The sequence below is a fragment of the Oryzias latipes genome, chromosome 7, assembly GCF_053564925.1.
Source record: "Oryzias latipes strain Hd-rR chromosome 7, Olatipes_Hd-rR_3.1".
NCBI lineage: Eukaryota > Metazoa > Chordata > Actinopteri > Beloniformes > Adrianichthyidae > Oryzias > Oryzias latipes.
In genome coordinates this window covers 21678957-21694122 of record NC_136243.1, presented here as the reverse complement: position 1 = coordinate 21694122, position 15166 = coordinate 21678957, and the positions used below count along the sequence as shown (strand labels likewise).

The 15166-nt window shown below is 39.0% G+C and overlaps 1 protein-coding gene across 13 annotated transcripts in view; it reads right to left on the bottom strand.

Annotated features, from left to right (window-relative positions):
* The window catches only part of LOC101161555 (cyclin-dependent kinase 17), a 39906-nt gene that overhangs the window by 5479 nt on the left and 19261 nt on the right, over positions 1-15166 (bottom strand). For all 13 annotated transcript variants that reach the window (XR_013657213.1, XR_002290545.3, XM_011477180.4 and 10 more), the window contains 12 exons: positions 11968-12101; positions 7810-7935; positions 2687-2743; positions 2496-2610; positions 2263-2357; positions 2124-2186; positions 1893-2016; positions 1320-1440; positions 631-728; positions 402-507; positions 267-309; positions 88-178 (listed from right to left, as the gene is read on the bottom strand). Coding sequence is in view for 11 of the 13 variants with exons in the window: in XM_011477180.4 (XP_011475482.1) it covers positions 88-178; positions 267-309; positions 402-507; positions 631-728; positions 1320-1440; positions 1893-2016; positions 2124-2186; positions 2263-2357; positions 2496-2610; positions 2687-2743; positions 7810-7935; positions 11968-12101 (1173 nt within the window). In the remaining 2 variants the exon portion in view is untranslated. The remainder of the gene's footprint in view (positions 1-87; positions 179-266; positions 310-401; positions 508-630; positions 729-1319; positions 1441-1892; positions 2017-2123; positions 2187-2262; positions 2358-2495; positions 2611-2686; positions 2744-7809; positions 7936-11967; positions 12102-15166) is intronic.

Below are 15166 nucleotides of genomic sequence, written 5' to 3'. Positions count from 1 at the left end.
TCAAAACAGAAAAATGGAAATAAGGGCGATTAATTAGAGGCAGTGCGTATGCAGAGTGAACATTCGGATCAGTTGATGTGTGCTTACTGTCAGGCAGTGTTTGCACCTGCTCCCCTAGACTCCTGAAATACGAGTGTTTGAGAGCGTCCTCAGCTGATACTCGCTTCTTTGCATCAAACTGCAGACATGCCGACAGCAACGTTAATGTTTCATGCAGTGAAATCTCACGCAGGTTTTTGTCAGCAATAAACAACTATGTACTCCACCTGAAGGAGCTTTGACAGCAAATCGTGGCCGTCACTGTCTATTCTGTAACAAAAAAAAGGAGTGTTTGCTGAAGTTCTTACCACTTCAATATTTTAGAAATAACATGCCACCCATGCGCATCAATCTCTCCATACCTTGGTGCGTGATTGACAAGGGGTTCAGCGCGGTACAAGGGAAAATTGTAGGTCTTGAACTCTTCACTGGTGGGCATGCCAGGCCAAGTCTTTTCTGTGGGAGTGCCTGTTATAAAGAAAAAAGAGTGAATCAGTCCACAGTTGTGTGTAGTGTGTAGTGTTCAGAGGCGAACACACATAAAATCAGGAATGATATACAGGACTAGAGTGGATTCTGCATGAGTCCCACCGAGGACGCGGAATATGAGGTGAAGCTCATCCTCCACAGTTGATCCGGGGAAGAGAGGCCTGCCTGTGATCATCTCATAGAATATACAGCCCACACCCCTGGACAAAGAAAAGAGGCAATGAAGGCAGTGATTAGGAAAAAATAAGTGGTATAAGAAAGAAATTGACACAACATTAGCCAACAATAGGATATATTTGTCATTGTGGAGTAAAAAATGCTAATCTGAACTTTTTTTCAAATGAAATCATTAGAATTACTATCTTAAATGTACACAGAATAAAGAGGTTTACTACAACTGACCAAAAAAACAAGAGAGGTACGTAATGTACATAAGTGATTCTTTCTTATGCTCCTGATTCACAACAATTTCAATTAAGAAATACTCTGAAATGCAATTTTAAGACTCATTTTCTTCTTTTTATATGTCATTTGTCATCAAAAAATGCCACAACAAAATGTTAAAAACACCAAAAACACAATTTCCATTGGAGTGGGTCTTTCAAATTTTTCCCCAAGGAAATCACAACTAGTTATTTAAATCTAGCCTGGTATAACAAACCAAAAAGTCCAATCAGAAAAAAACTAAACTGGCCTGTTAAAGATGGTCTAGTACAATGCTGCAGTGCCGAAAGCCAATGGGATGTTGACTAAAGTCTGCTGTTAGTTGTTTTTAGGCAAAATATGCTCACCACATATCAATAGGAGTAGAGTACTCAGTGGAGCCCAGCAACACATCTGGAGGACGATACCATAACGTCACAACCTCGTTGGAGTAGGTTTTTGTCGGAACGGATTTAGCCCGAGCCAAGCCTGAATTCCAGCAGGAAGGAAAACCAATGTGTTAGGGAAATAAATCATATTCATCATGACTTTGAAATATTTACTTTAATTTTAATTAAACTACATTATATTCTTCAATTAATATCTTGTGTGAGAAAATGTGATTAAATATCAGCTCATCCCTTTTAATCAAAGAAAAACCCCAGAGTGCCTAGGGAATGTATGGCATCTTTACCAAACATACCAACAGGGGGCAGTATTGGGTGGCTAGTTACATAAAACTAAAAAGGTATGTGGATCCAACAAACTGCTTCAGATTAAAAAATAATTAGCAGGGATTTCAAAACCTCAGTTTGTTTATTCACATATATTTTTGCTGATAACAAATGGATTACCAGGTGATTAAATCTGGCATGGTGTCAAAAACACAAACAATTTGTCCACAAATGACTAAGAAATATAAATAAGTGCAAGTGATTTACCAAAGTCTGCCAGTTTAAGTTCTCCTTTTTCACTGATAAGCAAGTTCTGGGGTTTGAGGTCTCTGTGGAGGACCTTTCTTCTGTGGCAGTATGCCAGACCTCTTAGAAGCTGATACAAAAAGATCTGAAAGAGAAAAAAATGACAAATACTTAGTAAAAAAAAGACAAAAAAATTCAAAGTACGAGTACATTTTTGAGTATTTTTTAACAGCTAAAACATTTCCGATCTACCTTTACATTATTAACACTCATGATATTCCCACAGTCATCCATATACTGCTTGAGATCCTTTTCCTGGTAAAGAAACAAGGTATCACAGATGAAGGCATAGTCCAGACATAACATCAATAAATATTCTAGTTATACATACCAGGTACTCAAACACTAGAGTCAGGCACTTGTCAGTGTGGATGATGTCATGCAACGTGACAATATTGGCGTGTTTTAAATCTTTGAGCAGAGACACTGTAAGACAAAACCCATAATTAGAGATAATCTATGAAAAAGATAGCAGAAGCATAAGATTCTATACAATTTTCCATAACGTCTAATAAATAACTACCTATAAATGCCAATTTAGGATTGTCAGTGGTGGTTCAGTACCTTCTCGGATGGCTGTGCAGGGTGCTCCCTCCTCATGCTCCAGGCGAATCTCTTTCAAAGCTACTAAATTATCTGTTAATTTACTTCGGCCTTTAAACACCGTAGCGTAGGTGCCCTGCACACATGGAGAACAGGTCACCGATGCATTTTTAATACAAAATGATGGAAACCTTCATCATTGCTGATCTCACCTCCCCTAGCTTGTCCAGTTTGATGTAAGTTTCGAGTTTCCCAAAGCCAATTTCCGACTACAGAAGATAAAAGAGTAAGGAAGAAAAAGAAAATGACAAATAGTTATTGTCATGACTCATTTTGGAGTCCGATTGGAATTGTTGACAGCGCAGCCTGGTTAAGTCAAGTGTAGTACACAGATTTAAAGTAAGGATCTCTCCAAAACACAGTGTTGCTACAGCTGTAGGAGTGTGAACCGCCAGGTCTCATGCCATCAGTGTGTGCACACGTGTGTGTGCCCGTATTTGAACTCAGTTCCCCCACTCTCTGACAATCTGTGCAAACGTTTGTCAATAAATCAATTTATGCTCACACTAAGGTAAATTATAAGCGCACTAATCTCAGGTAAATGTTGGTGTGAGGTATCTGTTGACACATACAGTATGTGGCAAATGTAGGGATAAGTGTAAGTAATGATTACTTTTTTAGGTTAAGTGTGCATGTAAATTTTTTTCAAAAACGCTGCATCCAGTAAATGCAGATGGATGACGATTAATTAACCCATTGAGACCAAAAGTCTCCTCAAAACCTGTAAACAGGCCTGATCAATTTGCATCAGATTTTCAAGGTTTAAGTATACACAGAAAACCATTGGAACGGTACTGCACCTGTTTCATTATCTTTTAATCATTTAGTTCAATTCTACAGTCAGCTGCCACAGGAAGTCATTGTGACAAGAATAAATGCTGAATCAATCCAAGCCCCAACTAAAATGCAGCAGGTTTACCTGTATAATTTATGCATTTCCTGGGTTTTAAGCTATGAATTATAAATGATTATAGCTAAGTCAAGCTGAGATATCCACAGGCCCCTTTTCCCCGTATCCCCTGCTTGTTACCTGTCTTCATTTATATTTTCTACCTCTATTTAAGACTCTTTAACTATGCTTCAGTTGTGTTCATCTCTCTATAGCCTGTTATCTCCCTGGACTTTGCGGTAACCCTTCCCTTCATGGCTCTTGAAAGGATGTCATGCATGTGGGTCTGTGTGTGTGTGTGTGTGTGTGGGGGGGGGGGGGGGGGCCGCATCCAAGTGACCAAGTTAGCTGTTGAAGCATGTGATCTCTTTAAAGGCATCCCTGAAAACTAGCATCAGAGCGAGCTTGGATATGAGATGATGCAAAACAACACACTGAGGTAAGTCGGTGTGTACGCCTGAGCAAACTCTTACTTGGGTGTCGCAACTGTGTAAATATAGTGCTAGAGGATTCGAGAGAAAAAAAACTGCTGAGAATAATCACAGAGGTAAGCATGTGCAGAGTATGTGCGAAGAACAAAATAGAATGGAGAAACATAGATGTGCACTCTGAATCTTAAAGTGCTGCTTTTGTCTCTTGGTTCTCTTACAGTGACTGTCAGAGGTGTTGCTGAGCTGTGCTGCTCTTTTAGCACAAAGCTGGTCTCACGAGCAAACAAACCCTCACACACATTTAAAATTAAAACTGAACATTATGGCCACCTCCCCTCTCCTCATCCAACTCTTTAAAATAATTGTGAGGCCTCCTACGCACTTAAAGTGTCTTTAAAACAAAGAAAGACAAAAATAAGAGGCATTTGCTATTAAAAGCTGGTCACAGAGATCTCAGGGAACAATTTGCTCCTGTTTGTCTATGTGTGAGTGTTCAGGTTTGTCTGTTCTCACGCACTTGTGTATATATGTTTGATGGCAACGGGTTCATATCATTCTCAACGCTCCAGTGAGCTTACTCAGCAAAACTAGGTCAAAGCAAGTTTTAGAGACAAAAATAAAACAACGCAAAGCCACAGCAAAGAACCTGAAGATGTTGTTTAGCTTGATAACCACAAGAATTGAAGAGAAAGATAAGACTCCAGTAATGTATGAACAAAGATGTCTGCAGCTAAGATTTAAGATATAATAGGACGGACAGTTTGTTACTAAAAGTTATGATTATTTAGATTTCAGACTGAAACTATTAGGTAAGAGAAAGAAATTGAAAACATTTTGACATATAGCCAAACAAAAGCAAAGAAAACGAGAGCAAATCCTTGTATTGATATAGTCTATCTGCTCTTTGAATTCAGACGAAAGTAACTTTATGTCTACTAGAAATGAATGGAAGTGAAAATTATGTTTTTAAGGATACATTCATTAGGGGTTCAATTTTCACGAGAAAATGCTGAAATACTGCAAAATGACGGCCTACTTTTTTATAAGAAAAATACAGGTGATGGTGAAGGTGATGAAGGCGTATGAGACGTTTGAGGACTTGATAGGTTAGCTTGACAGAAGGGAGAGGTAGATCTGTAAAGATTAGCAAGACAGAGACGGAGGATGAGCAACAGGTTATGGTAAACAAGAACGGGGAGGACAGGTTCCACAAGTGTGATGGAGAGATGCAAGGAGAACTATGAAGAGTTGATGAATAAGAAAACAATGCAGAGCACAGAACAGTGCTGTGGTGGAGCAGGAAATAGCGAACATTAGTGAGGATGAAGTGAGGAAGGTATTAAAAAGGAGGAAAAGTTTAAAGGTAAATAGTCCTGTTCCATAAAACAAGAGAGGGGTGCAGAATTTTGGAAACTACAGAAGAACAAAGCTGATGAGTCAAACAGGACGTTATGGGGAACAGTGGTGATAAGTAGGTTGAGGTCAAAAGGGATCAATTGTGAGAAAGCCAATAACAGGGTATGTAAGCGCTGTAGTTTAGTATGAAGAGGTTTGGAATGGCAGAGAAGAATGTTGGAGTTGTTCAGGACATGTATAAGAACTGTATATGTGGAGGTGGGACTGCACTGAGGATCAGCTTTGAGCTTTTTGTTTGCTTTGGTAATGGACAGACTGACAGACAAGGTTAGAAAATGAACCTCTGTGGATCATGATGTTTGGAGAAGACATTGTGATCTGTAGTGAAGGTGGAAGCAGGTGTAGGAACATCTAGAGAGGACATTTACTCTGCAAAGGAAAGTAATGAAGGTCAGCCACAGCAACATGGACGATCTGAGTGTAAATGAAAGGCATTTGAGTGGAATGGTGAGGTTACAGGGAGCAGAGGGGAAGAAGGTGGATGACTTTCAGTACTTATGGTCAACAGTACAGTGCAACAAAGTCAAAGTCAAAGTCAGCTTTATTGTCAAGTATGCTGCATCCATAAGACATACAGCACAGATGAAATTGCTTTCCTCTCACCCCACAGTGCAAGCAGCATATAAAATAATAAATAAACGACTTAAAAATAGATAAAAAGACAGTAATAGTAGGAGGAATAACAGTAGTCTAAACAGTGCTAAAGAACAGTGGCATGGTTAAAGTGGGAAGACGTAAAGAGACATGTTTAAGCAGGTAGGAATGGGTGAAGGAATGTTTCTGGTGTAATATGTGACTAAGAGTGCCAGCAAGAATGGAAGGAAACGTACAAAAGACTGTGGTGAGAGCAGCCATGTTGTTGGTTTGACTCAGGAGGCAGAGCTAAAGATCTTGAGGTTGTCTTTGGGAGTGATGAGGAGAAATATGATCAGGAATTAATACTTCAGAGGAACGGCTCATGTTAGATGTTTTGTAGATGAATGCAGGGAAGCCAGATTGAGATGTTTTGGACGAGTGATTATGAGGGACAGTGATTATGTTGGTAAAATGACGCTGAGGTTGGAGCTAACGGTGAAGAAGTCTAGAGCAGTGTTTCCCAACCCTGGTCCTCAGAGCAAACTGTCCTGCATGTTTTTCAGGTTGTCCTGCTTATGTACACCTGATTCAGCTCATCATCAGGTTCCTCAGAAGCCTGACAATGACAGTCATCAAAGGCAGGTGTGTTTGAGCAAGAACCATGTTTTGAGCAAGAACCAGAAACACTGGTCTAGAGGACATAGGAGGAGGTTCATAGATGTAGACATGGAGAACATGGGGGTGGGTGGTGCAAGGTGGATGCAGAGGACAGAGTTAGATGGATGTGGCATAAAAAAAAAAGGTATTAACAAAGTATTTTGTCTAAAAAGGCAAAAGATGGAGTTATGAAAAATATGTAAACCCGTGCCAGAGTTTCTGCACCACATTTGGTTATGGGACATTTTTATTTGTTAGCATTTTTTCTGTTTCATTAGCCCTTAATGGCATTGTGTCATACAAGCTCTCAGTGTTCTCCTCTTTTCCCCTTTTGTATCTTTTTCCCACCTCTCCTGCCTTTTTGCCAGCTCACTTCAAGGTGTCCTGTGGCGTAATCCCACTCATGAGAGGAGCTCCAGCAGATGAGTCTGACACTGATACTGAATTATTGATTTAACTATTACATCACATGCATAAAACAACCTCAGAGATACACAGCAGCACACCGATAGACAAACCTAAGAAAACTGCTTGTTTCCACCGCAGACAACTCTAATGACTAATTTCTACTCTTTTCCACTTTATATAACCCTTTTTCCTTCTTTATCAAATAAATACGGTTACCAAAGTGCATCAGGAGGAGGCTGAAAGCTTTTTTTAACAGTTACAGCAAAAGTGGTCAAATCTTTAAGCTTTCCCAGTGACATCCCAGGCTTTCAGTAATCTTGTTAACTAAAATGTGCGCTTCATTCGATTTACAATACAGCTCATGTAAGGAAAAGAGAACTAGGGAACTAGCTTTTCATCACATTTGAAATAAAAAATGAACATTTGCAGAAATACAGAAAATATTATCACAACCCAACAGAAACCAAGGGATTTAAGAATGAAGAGACACACTATTATAGAATATGCTGTGTATGTCCCCCTTTTTATGTGCCCCACAGTGAACCCTCCACACAACCCTCCCTTCTTACCCATAATGCTGTTGTCCTGGATACATAATACAGTATTCATTTTCATGCTCCTGCTGAGCCATTGTATCGTCGAAAGCATAATGCACCCTCTATTTAAAACGGGGTATCATCCTTCTACTCCTTCTGTATGTCCGTGTCAGATGGTATAATGGCATTAGTGGACCATTTTTGTGCCATGCACCTAATGGTTCGTCTTAGTTTTGTTGTGCAACAATACAGACTATAAGAAAGCTGAACAGCTGAATTGACAACATTTTTTTCAGTTGGGAAGTTGTGAACGGGGTTCACAGATGCTTTAAAAAAAAAAAAACAGAACATTTAGTACTGACCAATGATGCGCGTCGTAACCTGCGGCTCATGGGCTTGTCAAAAGGTGGGCTGTTCATGGCAAATTTTTCCAAGTAGCCCTCTGGTAGCCTGATATCCGCCGGGAGAGACAAACGTTTGTTTATGTCCTGAGAAAGAAAAATGCAAAAGAAAAGGGAAACCGGGTTAGGAATTTAAGACATTTTCCTTTTAAAACACAATCCTATGTGAGTAATGACAATTTTTAGAAAGAGGCTTTCAAAAATAACAAAATTGTAAGAAGAACTTAAATTGTTCCATAAAACCACAAAGAAAAACAATTTAAAACTCAATTCAACTACTGAATTAGGTATTTACAAACTGTGTCTCCATCATCATCATCCACACAAAACTATAAAAAAGAATTCTATCTTTATATAAAGAGTCTAATAATACATATTGTTTAAAGGGCTGGGTTTTAATTTTTAAATAAAAAATGCAACAGCTTATCAAATTTGTGAACAAAAGATCCTTTTGAACTTTTTAAAATTTCTTTTAATAATAATAATAATAATAATAATTCTTTTAAACAGAAATACATTCTTTTGAGTGTGTTCCATAATGTTAGAATTCCTACTTTTATGGAGAAAAGTATTTTTTTTAAGTTTAAATAACTAGGTATTTCAGAACTCTTTTTTATAAATAAACCAAAACAGTTTTTAAATTGCATTATAAAAAATATTTTTCGTATTTTATTGACATGGGATTTAAATCAAATGTATTCATTTTTTAGCAGTGGTACCAATTCCTGATGGAAATGCTGTGTTTAGACGTAAAGAAAATAAATAAAAAATAAAGATCTGAACATCATGTTTCTGTTAGTATTGGTAGTTTTAAGCATGCGTCTTTTAACTTTACAACTACGAAATAGTCCACATTTCCCATGGTGCATTGCAGTGCAGAGAATACCCCCCAGATATTAGAGATTACTTTCCTAGTCGATGAGCTTTAAGGAAAATATCTAGTATAAAAAATGAGATATTGTAAATATGTGAACATTGTTTAAAGGATAAAAACATCCAACCTTTTGGAAAGATTTCTTGCAATGGTACATGTTTGCAAACCTTGACTGTAAAAGCAGTTAAATCTGGTTAAAACACACAAAATAAATAATCTAAACAATGCTTTGCAAGATGTGCAAGTGTGCAACAAACTACTATAAAAAAAAACCCACTGCATGTGAAGTATGTTTGCTAAAAATCCCCCCAAATATACCTTTATTTAAAAACAATGCAATACAGAGTAATGTGACACAAACGACACACTGCAGCTAATTCATTAAGGCGACTGACATTTGACCGTCAAAACAAAGGAGTTCCGTAAAGTGGAAGATGTAAGCCCATTTCCAAACGGGTAATAACGGTCACAAGGTCACAAAGACACTGACAGCAATGCCCCCTCGTTTACTTGTAGAAAAAGAATAAAGACCCACCCTAACATAAAAACGCACATGCTTTTCCAATACTCACAATGCAGAAAAGCTCTAGTAGCTCCCTCATTGTCTTCTTATAATGTGTTTTTCTATGCACTCACACATGCACGCTTTCAGCGATGCATGTCTCTGACCCAAAACATGGCTGCACACACACACATACACACACACACAGGCTGATGGGGAGAGAAAGAGAGTGGGCTGGCACTGTGCTGAGTGCCATCCACACACTCAAAGAGAGGAGGAGGAAAAAAACAGAAGAGGAGGAGGAGTAAGTAGGAGCAGAAGAGAAAAGAATGGACAGATTCCTGAGGGGGAAAAGCAGATGGGGGTAGCTCAGACAAAATGTTGCTCTTACATTATTTCCTACCATCATTTTGTCTTCCATCAACCTACTCTCCACCAAATCATATCCTAATAATATCAGCCAAATGGGAAAAAAGCCTTTTAGTCAACTCTGGCACAGTTGCACTTTATTTTTGTCTTTGATCATAAGAAGAAACCCTTTAAACTGGTCTCCTGAACCTGCTCCTCTAGATCTCCCCGGTCTTGGCAAGAATCACTAGCCCATCTATAATTAGTCTATGCATGCTCCTCTCTTAGACTCCCCCTCCATCGTCATATAAACAGAGTACAAATTAGTCCCTTTCACTGCTAACAGCAGTCTGAACCTGGGTATCCAAAGGCATTTCAAGTACCAGTAGTGCTGCTGTGTCCAACACTGCAATTTATCAGAAAAATCCACAGAACCTAATCAACACGTGAGGGATGTGTAACGCTAAAACAACTACTGGCTCACTAAAAGCCCAATGTACCTAAACATGACATGGAATGCAGTTTCAAATAGACATCTCCATGTACTTCTGTTGGGGGGAAAACAAATTTGTAGTTGTTTTTGGTTCCATGTACAAACCATTCAAAAAGAGAGAGCATTAGTCAAATGTTCAAACACCAACATGGATGGTAAATAAGAGTTGGGACATTTCTGCCAACCCCCTTTTAGACCTCTGCACAGCAAAAACTGAATCATAAGAGAATAAAAAGACCCTTGTTTCAAGAAAAACTGTCTTATTTTTCTGTCCTCCAAGGAAAACCTATTAACACTTTTTAAATATAGTTTTTCAATAGCAAGGCATTTTCTATGGTTGATGTCACACCTCAATTTGTCCATTGTTTTTACAGTCTATGATACCCACACAAAATTGCTCTTACTGTTTTAATTTCTCATTTCTAACAGCCAGGTTGCGCACAAAGGAAGCGCAATGGGCACGCAAGAAGCACGCAGCTTTCCCTTGACCAGCACTTCATCTGACCCAGCCCCCTGGCCCAAAATTTGGGGTGGGGGGGTAGAAAAAAGGAAATCTCTGTGAATCTCCTGCAAAGTAGGTGAGATGCAGGTGCTGTTGCATGCAGCATGTCCATAGAAAAAATATGCATGAAGGGTGCATGAACATTAATGCCTTGCTAGTGGTACATGCTCTTGATATTTCGTGTGGACCACCTGCGTTCCCATTGCAGATTGGCCCATTTTTAGTCCGCAGACAGCCCCACATGCATCTGTAATGGCAGTTGTGACTAAGGCTTTAGTGACTACACATTTTTTTAAATAAGAATATTTCGTAAGACCAGTTTTATTACCCATTGGCAGATTTTTTTGGGTACTTACAGATTGAAAAAATACCATTTTTTTTTACTTATTTGCCTTTTGTCCTGAGGCTGCGGCTTTGGCTCCATTTGGGTGCCAACCATTTCGTGACATCAACCAAGCCAGTCGGTTAGTGTCTGCATCTCGCCCATGAAACCAAACAACATCAGAACTATTGAAAAGATGGATGTTTATAGAAAAGGAAAGCTTTTTTGCCAAACACTACTCGTGCTGGGTTACAGCGCCTTCCGTCCGTGAAACCTGGGTTCGACTCCGAGCTACTCCCTTCTCTTCTACTTCCTTCCCTTCTCTTCTACTTCCCTTCTCTACCTCTGTGTGCCGGTTCCAATCCCGGATAAATTGAGAAGGTTGCGTCAGGAAGGGCATCCGGCGTAAAACCATTGCCAAGATAACCATGCGAATCTTCCACCAATAACGGATGATTCACTGTGGCGACCCTGCTGGGACAAGCCGAAAGAAAGAAAAAGAAACTACTAGCTCTGCGGAGAAAGTGGGTGTGTGTTAGCCTGGAGGCTCTTCATGGAAGGGGCAGTTCTCACTGGTCTACGTCAGCTCGTGAGAATCTGCTCATTTTCGGGGGTTGGGAGGGGCTGGTGCTCAGAGGACTAGTTTTTAGAGGAATACTCAGAAATGCGTGTTTAGAAAAATGCTTTGTTTTTTGTTTTTTTTTGTGAGGAATGAACATTATAATACACTTAAAAGCTCTAAAAGTTGATTTTTGATTTATAGGCCCTTTAAGACATTAATTTGTAAAAAAAAAAAAAAAATCTAAGGTGTGTTAACTGTGCTTTCATGCCCTGATGAACACAAGTCTCTGCATTCACTAATTCAATAAGTTTAAAAAATGAAAGTAAAAGAATTGTGCATGTGTGAATAACATGCACCATTATAAGGTTTTTTAGTTTTGAAAGGCATTTAGCAGATTTCCTGTCAGTCATTGGCATCCCTGTCAAACCTTACAGATTTACTGGTGTATTTTTTTAACAGTTCTCTGAGAGTAAGATGATTTTCATAAAAGCTTCAATAATTTTTTGTAGGTCATACCTCATTAGAAATGCGGCGATGATGATTGTTCCTCATTCGAACCCTCACTGGACTCTGGACCTCATCAGAAGATGTTCCAGATGCTTGATCGCTCTCTCCATCTGAGCCCATCTTCACATTTTCATGAACGATACCTGTAGAATAAAAAAAAGTCAGTAATTGAAAACTGAGTTTTTTAAATGGATTCTTAGACAGACTGGATAGATATTCAGCCAGCCAATCATACTGTCTTTTAATCCTTCTACAGGGTGCTGAATTAAGTAAACCTCACCTTTCCTCGATTTATGACTGTCTTCGTTCTTCAGTCAAAAAGAACTTTGAGGATTTGTGCTACATGTAACTGGGAGTTAACCAAGTGTGTTCAAAATGCCAGTGGTGAGATAAGAAGAAGGTCAAAGATCGATGTAACTGCATGCAACGGGAGCCTTCCAATCTCTGCCGCCCCCACACCTTCATCTGACCCAGAATCCATCTGATTAATGAGTCACGGTGCAGCTGACAGGACTGCTTCCTTCTAGGTTGTCTGTGTGTTGGTGTGTGTAAATGTGGGGGGAAGGTTGAATTGTCTGTGTGGCTCCCAGTTTTGGAGACTGGGTCACAAACATCCCGTTCAGTATGCCTTTGGAAGTGTGTGTTTGGTGCATTATCCCCCTTTTCTATGTGTTTTTGAAGTATACTAAAATAATCTAAAGCAGTACTATTATTATTGACTGTAGTGTATAAATAAGCAGCAGCCGCACACTCTGGCAAAAGAGCGACAGATAAGATTCATTTGCAAGAAAAAGAAGTTCCTTAAGTGCTTGTGACAGCAGAATGGGTGCTGGGTAACCGTAGGCCAGACCAGAAAACGTATGTGTGTGATATGCAAGAACCACCCAACATCTAAGACTGATCATTTGTGTCATTTGTGTTCATTCATTTCATTTAAAACTAGTTGCAATACAAAAAGAACACTACAGACTGTCTAAAGTGAAACAATGAGGGGAATATTTGTATCAGGGTCATGAAAAGCTGCAGGCTTTCTAAACAAATGTACTGTAACCTTTTTTCTTTGAGCTTCATTACAGTTTTTTTCAAATTGCTAAAACACATTTTCTGAAACAGACAAATTTCCCCAAACAAAATATAGGCTAAACATTCAAAATCCTTGACTCCTGAGTCAAAAGCTCACTTTGAGGTCACAATGAAGACTGTTGTTAAAACTAACAAAACGCACAGCAAACGCAACACACTACACTACAAAACACTTGACAATGTACCCAAAATGGTTTAAAAAGAATGGTAAAGCCCACCCAAAATTAAGAGTATTAGTATTTGGGATTTTTTTATTTCTATTTTTACTGTAAACCCAGGTTCCCATTGTCTCTGGCCCGGGTCAGACAAGAGGACTTCCTCCACATCACAGCCAATGTTCACCCCAGCAAGACAACAGGAAAAAATGATAACGTGTGCCTGATCCAGAATTTACAGAACTCAATTGAAGTGATCACAAGTCATATCCATGGTCTGCAACAGGTTTTCCCGAGTGTATGGTTGTCTCTCATCAACCTTCCAATGCCAAGCAGAAAACATTTTTTCAGTTGGGTTAAGGAATGGTGAATGAACTATACTTGTGGGCTGCATCTCATCAGAAATTCTTATCCTTTTCAAGGTATGTCCAGATTTTGGTCTAGGTTCGGGTCTTTGTGTGGGTCCGGGTCTTGGTCTGACTTGTCTTGGTCTGTTATCCATCTTTTAAAAGTATCTCAGCTGTTCTAGAACTGTCCTCATTTTTGCTGCAGTTGATTTGCAACAAGTGTCTTCAGTTCTGACAGGGTTAGGGTTAGGCTAATGATGCCTAATGAAGCATAGTTTTAGTTTTGCCTCTTTGTGTTACAGTAACTTTGCATCATGTGTGCTGTGAATGCCAACGGTTTTAAAAGTGAGAATCTGTGAAGTGTTCTGTAAAGAGTGGACTCAGAGTTTTGCAAAGTGTGAATTAACAGCAAATTACGTTTTAGGTTAAGACCAGAAAGAGGTATTTTTGAGAAAAGAATTGATGGGCTGGTTTAGAGAATGGCACCTTGTGTTTTAGCAATTGTAAAAAACTGTAATTATGTAATAAATATCATTGATTATATATATCATTCACACACTGGTGGCGGCTCTGCTTCCGAACACTGGTGCCAACCTCCCACCAGAGGCATGGTGGGGTTCAGTGTCTTGCCACAAGACCTTTAATTTTGAAAGAAGTCAAAACCATCCACTGTTTAGTTGCAGGCAGCACTGAATTGCCCTTGCCTCCAACAAAGTTACTAATTGGCCCTCTGCCACACGCCTAGGTGCAAATGAGGTAACTGAGCTACTGGTAAGGCCACACTTTGGCATCAGAGTGGTTTTAATTCTACCCTAAAATAAAATGGCAGCAAAGTACATGTTTTTATTTAAATGGTACTGGATGCACATATAATATTGATAATATTTTTAGCATTATTGAGAGTAATGAATATGTGTATCAGTTTTAGTACCACAACATATACCAATTTTCCTTGACAAATATGATCTGCTTGCAAATGTTTTCTAGGAGGTCAAATTAAAGCTACTGTGAACTTTGGACGTCCTGACTTTAACCACCTGTAGTATAAAGGCCATAGTTTGAAGACGTAAAAGTTTGACTTCTTGTTGTGATGAGTTCCGAGATTCATTTCAAAGCTTCCTGTTTAAAAAATTATAATACTTTCCCTGTGGTACTTTCCTCGTGTTTTTTCTCACATAATATGTTCAAAAACATGTGTTTAAGATACCTTTAGCTTACACTGGACTAATGGTCTATCTACTGAAACTGATGAGCAATGGTTTAATAGTGAAACATTTCCCTATTGGGGTTAATCCTTCGAAAGGGTTTAAATCCCAAAGTCTGACCGTCATCCTGTTGCGTAAGAGGCAAACATAAGATTACAGTAATGAAAGTCCAATGGTAAGAAAACCGAGAAGTCAACTGTCAGATAGCAAGAGTTAAGTCTCATGTCACAGATGGGGAAACATAAAACTAAAGGTAACGGATACTCAAGCCAAAGGAAACTGATCCAGGTCATCTGCACACCGATAGAAACACAAGTGGGCATGGTTGTGATGAGTTAAGTATCCTGTGATGCGTATCCTTATACAACTAGGTCTTTCTCCATTCTGAGAGGTACTGATCTTCTCTGTTTCGGTAAAC